Source organism: Carassius auratus, chromosome 5, assembly GCF_003368295.1.
Source record: "Carassius auratus strain Wakin chromosome 5, ASM336829v1, whole genome shotgun sequence".
In the NCBI taxonomy this organism is placed as follows: Eukaryota; Metazoa; Chordata; class Actinopteri; order Cypriniformes; family Cyprinidae; genus Carassius; species Carassius auratus.
Window position 1 is genome coordinate 531,870 of NC_039247.1, and position 14,712 is coordinate 546,581.

The 14,712-nt window shown below is 33.1% G+C and overlaps 1 protein-coding gene across 3 annotated transcripts; it reads right to left on the bottom strand.

Annotated features, from left to right (window-relative positions):
- Nucleotides 1-757: 757 nt before the first annotated feature.
- LOC113069929 (zinc finger Y-chromosomal protein 1-like) lies at nucleotides 758-13,423 on the bottom strand. 3 transcript variants are annotated; one of them, XM_026243096.1, is made up of 8 exons: nucleotides 13,071-13,423; nucleotides 12,048-12,144; nucleotides 10,597-10,902; nucleotides 9,338-9,487; nucleotides 7,383-7,478; nucleotides 5,777-5,911; nucleotides 4,537-4,674; nucleotides 758-2,314 (listed from the first exon to the last, which is right to left on the bottom strand). In XM_026243096.1, exons 2-8 carry the CDS (start codon nucleotides 12,112-12,114, stop codon nucleotides 1,011-1,013), a joined length of 2,196 nt encoding a protein of 731 aa, XP_026098881.1. In that variant the 5' UTR covers nucleotides 12,115-12,144; nucleotides 13,071-13,423; the 3' UTR covers nucleotides 758-1,010. The 3 variants fall into 3 exon arrangements, with proteins under 3 accessions (XP_026098881.1, XP_026098866.1, XP_026098873.1); XM_026243081.1 differs by having other exon boundaries at nucleotides 10,597-10,920; XM_026243088.1 differs by having other exon boundaries at nucleotides 10,597-10,920; nucleotides 12,048-12,179.
- Nucleotides 13,424-14,712: the final 1,289 nt, after the last annotated feature.

Genomic DNA, 14,712 nt, shown 5'->3' on the forward strand with positions numbered 1-14,712 from the left:
TTTCCCAGCTTTCTACAAGATATCTTCTTTTGTGTTACAATGAAAGTGAATGGGAACCAAAACTATTTAGTTACCAACAGTCTTCAAAATTGCTTCATTTTGGGTTCAATGGGAACCAAAATGGCACAGAACATATTGTTGGAAGAAAGTCCTATGTTTTGGTTCCCATTGACTTCCATTGTATGGACAAAAAAAAAACAATAGAAGTCCATTGGAACCAAAACGGTTTAGTTCCCAACATTCTACAAAATGTATTATTTTATGTTCCACACAAGAAAGTGTTGGTTCCCATCGTCTTCAATTAAATTTTTTTGTCCAAATGATGAAAGTCAATGAGAACCAAAATGGTTTAGGTACCAACAGTCTTCAAAATATCGTCTTTTTGTGTTCCAATGAATGTTGATGGGAACCAAAATGGTATATGGTTCCACACAAGAAAGAAAGTGCTATATTTTGCTTCCCATTGACTTCCATTGTATGGACAAAAAAAAAAAAAAACAGAAATCCATTGGAACCAAAACGGTTTAGTTCCCAACATTCTACAATTTTATGTTCCACACAAGAAAGTTTCTTTTCCCATCGTCTTCAATTGTATTTTTTTGTCCAAATGATGAAATTCAATGAGAACCCAAATGGTTTAGTTACCAACATACTTCCAAATATCTTCTTTGTGTTCCAATGGAAGTCAATGCGAACCAAATCAGTTTTCCTGCCAACTATATTTAGCAGAAAACAAAGACAGGAGGGTGCATAAACAACAACAGAAATGTCATTTCAGGCTGAACTGTTCCTTTAAGACTGTAGACCATGTGAACATAAGCAATGTGAAAGCACTTCCAGTCTAAATCACTAAACACTTTCAACAATTTTTCTCTTGCATACAGACACAACACACACAACTGCTTTGCATGAGGGGTCTTGGTGAGAAGCCCAATACAGAGGTTGCCAACATGAAGGATGGTGATCTCAATCACTGGCTGTTTAGTGTGTTTTGAGAAAAAGGGAAGTGCTCATTCTGCCGGCACCAGGTCTTTATGGTGTCTCATAATGTGCTGGTTTTTCTCCGAAGGTCTCCGGAAGCCCTTCGAACAGTACTGACAGCGGTGAGGATAGTCCTTAGTATGGATGGAAATAACGTGTCTTTTGAAGCCAGACGCGTCTCCTGTGCTGTAGTCGCAATACTGACACTGATACACCCTCCTTTCTCGTGGACCCTTCGAGCCGCCGGATTTCTTTACAGCGGGTGCTGCTAACTGCGCCGCACTTATAGTCCTCTTGGGGGCGGGCTTTTCTGTGGGCGGGGCTTGTGGTGGTGACGCCTGTGTGGGCGGAGTCGGCGACTGTGCCTGCTGTTGCTGCTCCTTAGTGTGAACAGACAAGATATGGCGACTGAGAACGAACGGGTCTGCGATTTTGAAGTTGCAGTGGCGGCACTGGTGCAGTTTCTTGGCTTTATGCAACGCCGAGTGTTTCTTAAGCTCGGACGGCCGGTGGAAGCCTTTCCCGCAGACGGCGCATTTATGCGGGTAGTCTTTAGTGTGCACGGAAATGACGTGCCGTTTAAGGTCGCTGGAGTTGGAGCTGCGATGGTCGCAGTGACTGCACTGGTGTCCCCGAGCGTCCTCATGTGTGGATGCATGCTGCGTCAGCTCGTCCTCCTCACTGAAGGTTTGGCCGCAGCGCTCGCAGTGGAAAGGCAGTTCGCGACTGTGCTTCGTTTTGACGTGCGTCTTCAGATTGGACGAGTCGGCCGATTTGTAATCGCAGTACATGCACGAGTACGGCTTCTCGCCGGTGTGCGTGCGCATGTGTTTCTTTAGCTCCGACGGATGGCGGAAACCTTTGCCGCATTCCACGCAAATGTGCGGGAAGCTCTTACTGTGCACGGCCAGCAGGTGGCGATTGAGCAGCCCTTGCTCGGCAGTCTCATAATCGCAAAACTTGCATTTGTGCGTCTTGGCTGCAGCGGCGGGAGAAAGCGGCGACGCGATGGCCGTGGGCGATTTCTGCTCCTGTTGGTGGTGCTGGAGACGGTGCGAGAACAGCGCCGCCTGCTGGTGGAACTCCTTACCGCAGTCCTCGCATTCGAACGGCACTTTGTTGCTGAGCGCGTGCTCCTCCATGTGGTTGTGCAGACTGGCCTTTTTGTTGGTGGTGAAGTCGCAGTCCGTGCACTGGTACTTTTTGCGACTCAACAAGTCTTGGTGGTGGTTGCGAGTGTGGCGCTTGAGGAAGCCGCGGGATTTGAATTTCTTACCGCACAGCATGCAGGGGTAGACGGTCAGAGGCTGTCCGTATGGACCGATGATGATCGCTGATGAGAAACGAGAGAAGACCGAAAAGGAGAGTGAGAGGATAAAAGAAAACCAGTTTTGAAGCCAATAACCAATTTAATGCATATGTATGGAGTAGTGCTGGACAATAATTCAATATCAATAGGATCATTTTTTTCCAATCTATAAGAATAATCAGCCTACACTACCAGTCAAAAGTTTTTGAAAGGTAAGACTATTTATGCTTTTTTAAAGAATTTTCTTCTGGTCACCAAGGCTGCATTTATTTGATCAAAAGTACACTAAAAAAATATATATATATTTTCACTATTTAAAATAGCTTTTTATTTGAATAGATTTTAAAATTTAATTAACAACTGTAATGCCCAGCTGTATTTTCAGCATCATTTCTCCAGTCTTCAGTGTCACATGATCTTCAGAAATAACCCCGATATACTGATTTGTTGATTATCAATATTTATAATTAGGGCTGCACGATATTGAGAAAAAATGACATCGTGATATTTTATGTTTCTCCGATATATATATATTGCGTTATGAAATCTAATCAAATTTTTTCTTACAAACAAAAATGGGGTGAGCACACTTACATTCTCATTTTAAATTATTTAAACATCAACACCTTCGTGTCAATTGATTAATATGCACGAGGGAGAGAGAGCAAGACTCTCTCTTTCTCTCTCTCGCTCTCTCTCTCTCGCTCTCTCTCTCGCGATCTCTCTCTCTCGCTTTCTCTCTCTCGCGCTCTCTCTCTCGCGCTCTCTCTCTCTCCCTCGCGCTCTCTCTCTCTCCCTCGCTCTCTCTCTCTCTCGCTTGCTCGCTCTCTCTCACGCGCGCTCTCGCTCTCTCTCACGCGCGCTCTCGCTCTCTCTCACGCGCTCTCGCTCTCTCTCACGCGCGCTCTCGCTCTCTCTCTCTCTTGCGCTCTCACTCGCTCGCTCTCTCTCACGCGCTCTCTGCGAATCACATTCATTAAGGGCCGGGGAGCAGCTGGCCCGTACAGTTAATGAATAAAAGATAAACTACAACAGCCTACATCGCACATCATGCGGTGTGACTATCGTGGATTCGTACATTGCGATATCGATGCTTAAACGACACATCGTGCAGCCCTATTTATAACAGTTGAGTACATTTTCTTTCTGGATACTCTGATGAATAGAAATATCCAAAGATTAGTATTTATCTGAAATGAAAAGCTTTTGTAACATAATACACTATTCCATTCAAAAGCTTGGAGTCTGTATTATTGTTTTTTTATTACAATTTTTTTCATCGGAATTATATCGTATCGACCGGACTGAAATTAAGAAATTTATGATTTAAAAATATTTCTAGTGTCAAGAAGCTGATAATCCACAAATGCGTGGACAAATCTATTTAAAAACTATTCTATCTCCATACATATGAAATATTAGTGTTAAAACTATTATAAAAAATTGTTAATTGAGAAAAATTAAATAAAATAAGATATTAAGATAGTTGGCAAGGTAACAATTATAACTTTCACTTAATTTAAATTGATAAACTAAATTGACTAACACCTAAATTACTGTCTGGGAATAAATAAATGAAAACGGAACTAAAAAAAAAAAAAGAGAGAGAGATAACAAAATCATAGAAAAAAAAATTATATATATATCTACACAAAACAACTAAATTATTAAAATTAAACTCAAATCAAAATGTAAACTGAAAACAACAAAAAAAAAAGAAAGAGAAGATAAAACACTTGGTAGACAATAGCTGATATAATGTAGAAACAATCTGGATTTTTTTAACTAAACTATTAAAATATTTTTGTTTTAAGAAATATTTATGAAACCAAATAAAATAGTGGATGAATAAAAAAATAAAAAATGTGTTTAAACTAATTCAATTAAAAATAAAATCATAAAAAAATTAATACTACTAAAATAATACTGGATACAACATACAGTTAAAATACAAAGCAAATGAGACATTTAAAACTGAAATGTCAATTTAAAATTTACAAATTAATAAAATATTTGGTAGAAATGTACATATAATTTAGCATATTACAAAATGTACATTTCTGCTCTGAATGGTCAACTTTTTTCCTTTTTCATTTTGATTTCACTAGTTCGTCTGAAACAGTCCTGCAGCGTGATGCATTAATCAACAAACATCCGACATAAACTGCGATTTGCTGTAAAGTTCAGCACTTTCAGAGCAATTCCTGATGTATTGATCATGTAGTGAGAGCGGAGCGAGCTGGTACCTGTCTGGACCTGTCGGGGTTCAGCTCGTCTCTTGTTCTTGCCGTGTTGCCGGGTGAGTTTGTCCAGTGCATCTGACTCATCAATGTGCAGTAATGCGCTCGCTGCTCCGTTCCGGTTCTCACAGCCCTCATCCGCACCTGCTTCCCAAACACACACCAGCAGATTCACAACCAGAAGAAACACGACCACAACATCACTGTACTTTGAGACGCTCATATCAGTCGACCTCTATCACTGAACACGCAAGGATTACATCCATAAATAAACAGAAAAACACTCAAGTTCAGTCTTTTAGTCTGTATTGCTTTCTACTGATTAGCAAACAAAACTTCACTAAACATTGTTTGTAGCACCTAACAAATGAAAATCACAATTAATAAACTTTGTGCTTTGTTACTTTTGATAAGAAACAAAGTCTCAGCTTTCAAATTTCAAAACATGAAATTCAAGTAAATGCCGTTTTCACTCTCTTTAATTTGGCTCTAGTTTCAGAGAACTGAAACAATATTGTTTTTATACATTTTTAAGTAACTTTTTTTTTTTAAGTAAGTGTTTAATATTTCCAAATTAATTTTAATTTCGGTTTAAGTAATTTTATTGTGTGTCTGTCATTTTTTTTACCATTTTAATTTAGTTTAACTAAATTGTACTGACATAGATTTACTAAAATTACTAAAAGTTAAAAAAAAATTTATAATAACTAATTTTATATATATATATATTAATATATATATATATATATTTTTTTTTTTTTGTCAATGTCTATATAATTTTACATTTAGTTAAAAATAATAAAAATAATAAAATAAAAACATTTTAATAAATAAAATAAAAATAATATTGAATTTTTTTTTTACTTATACACATTTATAAATGTAAATAAAATATTTTTATTTTAGTTATTTTAGTACTTCAAAAACTATATTAAAAGAAGTGATACAAAAACTAAAATTGACAAACAATTAAATAAAACTGTAAAATTAAAGTGAAAACTGAATATAAAAACTATATTTTTTTTTCAGAGAAACCAAAAAAAATATATTTGTTTTAATCAAATCGATCTCAGAATTGAACCAAAAGCTTGTGAATGAAAATCGAATCATGAAATAGCCAGCACTCTGTTTGATAACGCTTGTCTTGAATGCATGCAGCGTGTTCTTCGTAATGAACCGACTCTATTAAGGCTGCTGTTTCTACATGATCAGGGTGTGTAGTGTCAGTGAAGTGCATCCTCCTGACCGTATGCAGCGGCCCACGCGACCGGCATGAAGTCCTTGCTGAGGGCCGTGCTGTCATACGCTCTGTCGTGAGGAACCGGCTCCTCTCCTCCCACCACCACCTCCATGTACACCTCGTCCGAGAGCTTGGAGCCGCCTGCACACACAACACGGGAACTACACGTCACCAGCGGACGAGCATCTCCAACACCACATCCTTCATATCAGCTCTGAAAACATCTCATTTCTGACTGCATTCTCAAAACTGGAACCAAAGGTGTCAGACGTTCAGAAACACATCCTCCTCAAAGTCTACAATGGTGATTATGACGCTGGTTTGACATGTTCCCAAAAAAAGTGACATCATTTGGCATAAGTGCTTTAAGCAAAACTAAATGGCTATTTGAGATTTTGCAGCCGAAATCAAGCAAAATTTTTTACTGTTATATTACTTTATATCACATTAATGCTATACATCACACTATACTTATTTCTGATGGAAATTAAAAACATTAATACAAAAAATAAATAAATAAAAAATTCAAAAAATTATATATATATATATATATATATATATAAATAATATTAAATATTATTTTAATATTATTTGTAAAAAAAATTATATAAAAAATTTAACAAAACATTATTTAATTTAAAATAGTATATATTAAATAAATCTGTATTTAATATAAAATATACTTTAAATTAAAAATAATTAAATATAAATTACTACATTAAATAATAATATTAAACAATTATATAATAAATCATGTGCTAAATTAGTGTGAATCACTTTAGATCACTAAACATCATTATATAGTCTTTAAAAAAATACTTAACTATTTAATATAAAATATTTTATATTAAATAAAACCATATTTTATTGAAAACACATTTAATAAAATAAAATAAAACAGTATAAAATAATATACATTTAATTAAAACTGTATTTAATAGGAAATGTTATATATTTAAGTCATTATTATTTAATAATCATGCTATTTTTGGACAATCCACTGAAGGAAATACTTTTCAAATTACATTGTACATGGAGCTTATAAGATGCAAATCAAAAGATCAGAGGATTCATATCAAATGAAGGGTGAAAACCTTCATTAATAATTTCATTTTAGTCTTTAATCTTCATTTTAGTAATTTTGTTGTATGATTTTATAATTTGCATTCGTTTTTAAGTCCACTTAATTCTCCTTAACTTATTACAGTTTTACTTCTAGCAATTTTACATACATTACATACTTTATTTTCAGTTAGCATTATTTCAATAAACATAATATTTTTGTATTTTTAGGTTTACTTCACGATAACAACACGGATAAAACAGCTTCACGTTATGCAAAACACTCAAAACCCACTGTTATTTCATCATACTAGTTTGTGAAACAGTTTGATGTGAGCTAATTAGTTTTATGTTATATTGATGTGGCATTTCTATAGTTGCATGGCATCACCAAGACTGCATTTATTGCTTCAAAACACAGTAAAATCAGTAATATTGTAAAAATTTAATGTATTTTTGTGATGCACAGCTGTATTTCCAGCATCAGTCTTCAGTGTCACACGATCTTCAGAAATCATGAAAATATACTGATTTGCTGAGAGTTTCTCACCATCAGTCTGTGTGTGATGAGCGTCTCCCACAGACATATAGACCATCTTCTCTCTGAGTGGACGAACCACAGGCTCAGCCAGATCCACCGGCTCTCCTACACACAGATACAGCACTAAACAACCCTATAGTAACACGACTGGACTATAAATCACATTTATTTAGAACCAAGAACCAAGAGAAAACATTACCGTCTCCAGCCGCCAGAGGGCGCTCTATGCTGCTCAGTTCTCCTGTAGTCTACACTGAAGACATAGAGCGCCCTCTGGCGGCTGGAGACGGTAATGTTTTCTCTTGGTTCTTGGTTCTAAATAAATGTGATTTATAGTCCAGTGCGACTTATATATGTTTTTTTCCTCATCATGATGTATTTTTGGACTGATGCGCCTTATACTCAGGTGCATCTTATAGTCCGAAAAATATGGTAGCTCTAATATGATGCACATTGGGATACAAATCTTTGCAATCATGATGCATCATAACTGGATCATAACTGAAGTTGTAACTGAAGAAAAACCCCATTAGGATCGACAGAGAACGTGAATCTGCAGCGTGTTTTAACTTCTCCATCACTGAACTGAAGGTAGTGCTGCTACTGTTGACTAAAACTATTAAAAATCATAAAAAATATAAATAATATATAGTCAAACGAAAAGAGAAATCTTAAGTTGAAGTACTAAAATTACTAAAACTAAGACAATGAATAATTTTTTTAAGTATATTAATTTTAAAAATAATTTTAAAATAAGTATATTATTATTATATTATATAAAATTATAAAAACTAATTATAAAGACAAAGGCATAGAACTAAACTAAATGAATTTTTAACGACAAACTGAAGATATAAAATAAAACAAATATAAAATGAGAAACATTTATGATAAAATACTAAAATAACCAGAACAATACAAATATAAAAAGAATAATATTATATTATATTATATTATATTATAAAAACTAATAACAATAACAAAAGCACATAACTATAAATTAAATTAATTTTTTATGGCAAACTGAGGATATAAAATAAAATAAAACACAAACATAAAATTAAAAACAAACATTTAAGATAAAATACTCAAATTTCTAAGATGATTACAAATATATATATATTAGTAAAAACTAGTAATATAGACAAAGGCACACAACTATAAACTAAATAATATTTTTATAACAAACTGAAAAAAAAAAAAAAAAAAATTTAAAAAAAAAACATTTATGATGAAATACTAAAATTGCTAAAACAATATGAATATTAAAAATAAAATATATATAATATTATAAAACATTATAAAAAATAGTAGTAAAGACAAAAGCACATAACTATGAAGTAAATACATTTTTAACGACAAACTGAAGATGTAAAATAAAACAAATATAAAATTAAAACCATTTATGATGAAATACTAAAATAACCAGAACAATACAAATATTAAAAAAAGAATAATATTATATTATATTACATTACAAAAACTAATAACAATAACAAAAGCACATAACTATAAATTAAATTCTTTTTATGGCAAACTATAACTATAAACTAAATACATTTTTTATAACAAACTGAAGATATAAAAAAAAAACATAAAATGAAAAAAAAAAAACATTTATGATGAAATACTAAAATTGCTAAAACAATATGAATATTAAAAAAATATATATATATAATATTATAAAACATTATAAAAATAGTAATAAAGACAAAAAGCACATAACTATAAAGTAAATTAATTTTTAATGACAAACTGAAGATATAAAATAAAACAAACATTACATGAAAAACAAACATTTAAGATGAAATACTAAAATTACTAACATTTAAATAATAATAAATAAAAAAAAACACCTAAAACACAAAGAAAAATTAAAAACACACAAATAAAAGCTGTTTCAAGATACTTTATAAATACTGTAACTGTTCAGGAATAAAGGCTGAAGTCTGTTGTTCACTCACCGAGGTCGTCTTCTCCAGAGTCTGCTTTAAAGATGTAAACTTTAATGACTTCCTGTCCGTCCTCGTCCTTCTCCACTTCCTGGTCATCTATCGCCCCCTCGACGGTCACCTCGTCTCCGTCTCCAGACACCATCTTCCCCGCCTCGTCCACTACACAGGGAACAACACACTGCAGCATTATCAACTGATTATATGATGATGATAAAGACAAACGAGACGAAACTAAACTAAAGACGAGTGGCATTACTAAAACCTTAGATCACATGAACACATCAATGGTGGTATTTACAAAATAAAAGTAAAACAAAATACTACTTATTATTAAATATTATGGTAACACAATCAAGTGTTAATGTCTATTTTATGACAATTAAGTACAGTTTGAAAATGTTGTCCAAACTATTCAAACAGAAACAAATGAACGAATATTATTTTACGAATATAATAGACAGGCACATAAGTGAGCAAAAGAACAAAATAAGTAAATAAATAAATAAAAGTTACAAAAGCACATAATGAGAATAATATATAATTTTTTTTTAAATTAAAAACTGAATATATACGATTTTAACAACTAAAATTAAACAAACATTAGATGAAAATGTAAAAAAAAAAAAATAGCTAAAATTAATGAAATAAAGCTAAAAATAACAAATAAAAAAATATATAATTTTATTTATATTATATTATATTATAGTATAACTACTAACAATGACAAAGCACAAGTACAAATTATTTATATCAAAACCTGAAATAAATCAAATAAATAAATTACTAAAAACTTGAATTAAAATTACAAATAAATTAAAAAAATAGAATATTTTATTATTATTATTACTATTATTTTTTGTGTATGTGAAGACATGAAAAAAATTTTACATTCAGATGAAAAACATAGAAAAGAAATTTCATGAGAATTAGAAATGCAGCCTTTGTCTTAGCCTTTGTATAATAACTATTCCTGTGTAACAGTTTTTTTTGTTGTTGTTTTTTTGGGATGCTGCGGGTGGGTGTGGGAAGATAGTTAAAATATATTTAAAATGTTTAGTTTGTTTGTTTTTGGAAATTTTATTGTTATGGCACATGTCTTTCAATAAAAATATGTTTAAAAAAAGAAAAAAACAAAAGAAATGTAGTCTAGGTAAACGAACTGGAATGAGTTTAAGTAGAATTACTTCAATAACTCGAGCTGAAACAGTAGTACACTGAAACAAACGCTCAACAGATCTAATGAAGCACAGAGTGAGTGAATGAGTTACAGGAGATCATGAGGTAATCTCCGCAGCCGTCCGAGTCGTGCTCAGCATCCCTCCCCTCCGTCATCTCTGCCATGGCAACACCATCCTCCTCTTCCTCCAGTGACATCACACAGGTCTCCACAGCAACACCCTCGTCATCGTCACAGTGCACGTACTCGGCGACCACATCCTCCACTGCGTCCTGGATGACGAGCTCGTCGGAGGAGAAGCCCTGGACGGAGGCGGCGTCGCCCTCCACCTCTGACACCAGCACCGTCTCCTGCAGCTCCACCACGTACTCCTCCTCCTCCCCAGCTCCGCCCTCATCTGAGACAACACACACACCTACATAATGACCCATCCAAACACACCAGTTCACTCTATAGATTTATTCGGTATCATATCGGCTTTGTGACACTGTAATACAACACTAAATCATACATCATGATGATATATTATAATTATTATTATTCATAATGATATATATATATATATATATACATATATACACACACACACACACACACATTTTTATGTATTACATGTTGTTATTTTTTTATTCTATTTATATGCATTAAAAATTGTATTACATAAATCTTATTTCTAATTATAATTTATTAGGATTATATTATAAAAATATATATTTTCATGCAAAAAAAAATTCATATTTCGTTGCATATTGTGGCATTTTATATTTTAATGTTAATAATAATAATGATTATAATGCATAATTAAATATATATATTAAATGAGTAAAACTATGTATTTTTATTATAATTATAAAAATATTTACATTTAAATGAAACATAATAACAATTTATTATTTGTTTTTAATTATAATTAAATGATTTTATATATATATATATATATATATATATATATATATATATATATATATATATATATTTTTTTTTTAATTCTGTATTTTTCATAATTACATAATTTGTATTATGTAAAAAGTATTTTTTTTTGTTATATATTATAAAGAAACGTTCTTAATTTAATATTTTTTGTTGTGTGTTGCAGCATTTTATAAATTTGCAATTTTTATAATATTTTTTATTTTGTTATAATTAAATATCAGATATAAAACATTTCATACAACACATAAAATTATATTCATAATTACATTTCATTTAGTTATATAAAATTGCATTATACATTTTTATTACATGAAAAAGTATCTTATTTATAATAATTCTATATTATTCAAAACTATAGCTTTATTTAAATTGATAATGTATTCATATTCACATGTCTTATATGCTAGTATATATGTATATGCTAGTGTAAACATAAGTAAACAAAATACAATATTTTAATAAAAAATATATAGATTTAAATGTAAAAAATTTAAATCTTCTGTGGTCAATAACACTGTTTTTATACTGTCTCTTAGAACAATACCAACACAACACAGTATTAAGTGCGACAGACAAATGATTGAGCAAACATCATGGTATCTTTCCTACCTGAGCCATGCAGAATAATCTTCGGCTCTTGGGAACGCAGAGCAATCCTTGTCACCTCCTCATTCATCGTCTTTATTCTTCATTGGCCACGGCACAACTAACACAGCAACACAAACCATTAATCTGGAATGTCTGCCACAGACAAAAAGAGTTAAATAACCATTCACAGCAGAAGTAACACCTCATAAAAATGTAAATAGAGAATAAAGCTCTCATAGCTTTAGGACAAGTGGGAATCATAACAATGTGACAGTATCCAAGAACTAGGTTAGTTGTCAGTGTAGACATGCAATAGGTTTGCATGACATATAAATGAATATGCATGCAAACAGAGAAGTGTGAAAGCAGACAGACAGGCTACTAATAAATATGAACAGATTACTGACGAACGTGCATGTCCCTTTAATGTGCAAATGACTGCGACGAGAATTTAAACATGAGCACCAATAAGCGGTAGTGCATTTTATAAAATGATGCAATGCATCTTTAAACCCGACGCTTAACGCATTAAATGCGTCGTGCACGTCAGGAAACATCCGAAGCTTCATGCATTCGAGAAGAATGTGTGCAGCAGCGAGCAGTAGCATCCCACCCCCCGAGCGCTGAAGGTTTCCTCGCATTTCAGCACCTGAAACCGGACATAAACATGGCGTCTTGTGACCATAATTTCCCCCCTTGCACTGAAAACAAAACCAGCCTGCGCGCCATTTTGAGTTATTAAATATCACGCGCTTTATTCTCACGCACGGATGTATGCATGCGAGAACGCGCACTTTGCTTTGAAACAAAGGGGCGGTTGGTCTCGCGCTCCTGCACGAGCGTCTACAAACAATAACCCACCCCCGGTGCACAAGGCCTGATCGCGGCCTGCGTAAGGCCCGGGGCCCGGCGGCCAATCCGAGGCCTCACGTCTTCTCTCCAGCCGCAACACAATGCAACAAAACATGCAAAAACAGCGCGTTAAGCTCTCGTGGCGTGGGATGAAACCCGCGCGGTTCGATTCGTCGCCATCGGCGCACCTACCATAGATCAGCGCGCGGGGCGGCCTCCAGATTTTCCCCGGGCAGGCAGGCCGTCGGATTCCCCCAGACTCGGGCAGGGCTGGAGCGGGAGTTAGCGGGCGCTGGGCGGGCCGCAGTGCGCAGGGAGGGCGGAGCTCCGCAGACACACACTGCGCAGAGCCGCAGGAGCACGCGGAAGAACAACATTCACACGGAGAAAGCGAAGCTAACAACGAGCTGCAGTGCTAACGATCCAGCCTGATGCATACGCATGTTTTTAACTCCCTGTTAAACCTCGTATTAAAATCAAAGATTTATGTTCTCATAGTTCTTGCCCTTAAAAGCGTCCACTGCTTGGGTCATCCCATGCACAGCATATTCATGCACACACACATCACGAGTCTTACTTAATATATTAGATCAAATATTAAGCGCACAAATTTGGAAGACGGAAATCATATCAGTTAATTTGAGAGAATTTCCCGATCTTTAATCTCAGGTCAAAATATTTTTAGTTTTAACCTATTTTTATTGGAGGGTATTATTTTAAATAAAAGACATGCATGAGGCTTTTTGTTTCATGTTTTAAAAATTGTTCGATCATGCATGCATATTTTCTCAGTAGAATAACAAAAATGTTAACTCGTTGTTTAAACTTCACTGACTCTAAACGTGTATGTTTTTATTTTGGCCTTTAAAAGCACACTGGTTGGTCATCCCATGCAAAGCATTTTCATGCCCACATTATGAGTCTTAATATATTAGATCAAATATTAAGAGCAGAAATCACAATATCTAAACCAAAAGGTGGGGGAGATTTTCCGATCTTAATATTTTTATTAATATATTATAATTATTAATATATAAATAGAGAAAATGGTTTTATTTCACGTTTTAAAGGCTATATGGATGCATGTGCATGTGGTGCATTTTTTTTTCTGGGATGGAAGTCTTTGGAGAGTGATATAAAGCAAGAGCCTGAATGTTCAAAACCTCTCACCATATGTTGTCTATCAAATCCACATGAACCCAGAACTGTAACACAAACCAAAAGCAAATTCAGTCTGTAGTTAATGTCATGTTTAATTCAATGTGTTCATTTCTTTTTTCATTATTTGTGAATTATATATATATATATATATATATATATATATATATATATATATATATATATATATATATATATATAAATATTAAAGGTTTTAATTTTATTCAACTATATAATGACCCTGCTATGACTAAAAAAATAATTGAATACACATAGCTTGATATATTTTGAACATATATTATAATAAATATGTTTGTCTTATGGGTTGGAGTACATTGTAGAAGAAAATACTTCCGTTTTTATAAATTTTTACAAAATGCCATGTTTAATTCAATGTGTTACTTTATTTTTTAATTCTTCGTGAAATGTACTAGGAATTAATGTAACAAAATCACTCAATACACAGATTCCATCAACATGTAATATAAATAAATAAATATCCATTTCTATCCTATTGCTATTTTTTGTAATTCAAAAATAATGTTCATGTTAAATATTGTAATGTTTATGCATTACGCCCTTGCACTGTAGAACTGTTATTATATTATATTATATTATATTATATTATATTATATTATATTATATTATATTATATATGGAATACATTTTAACAACC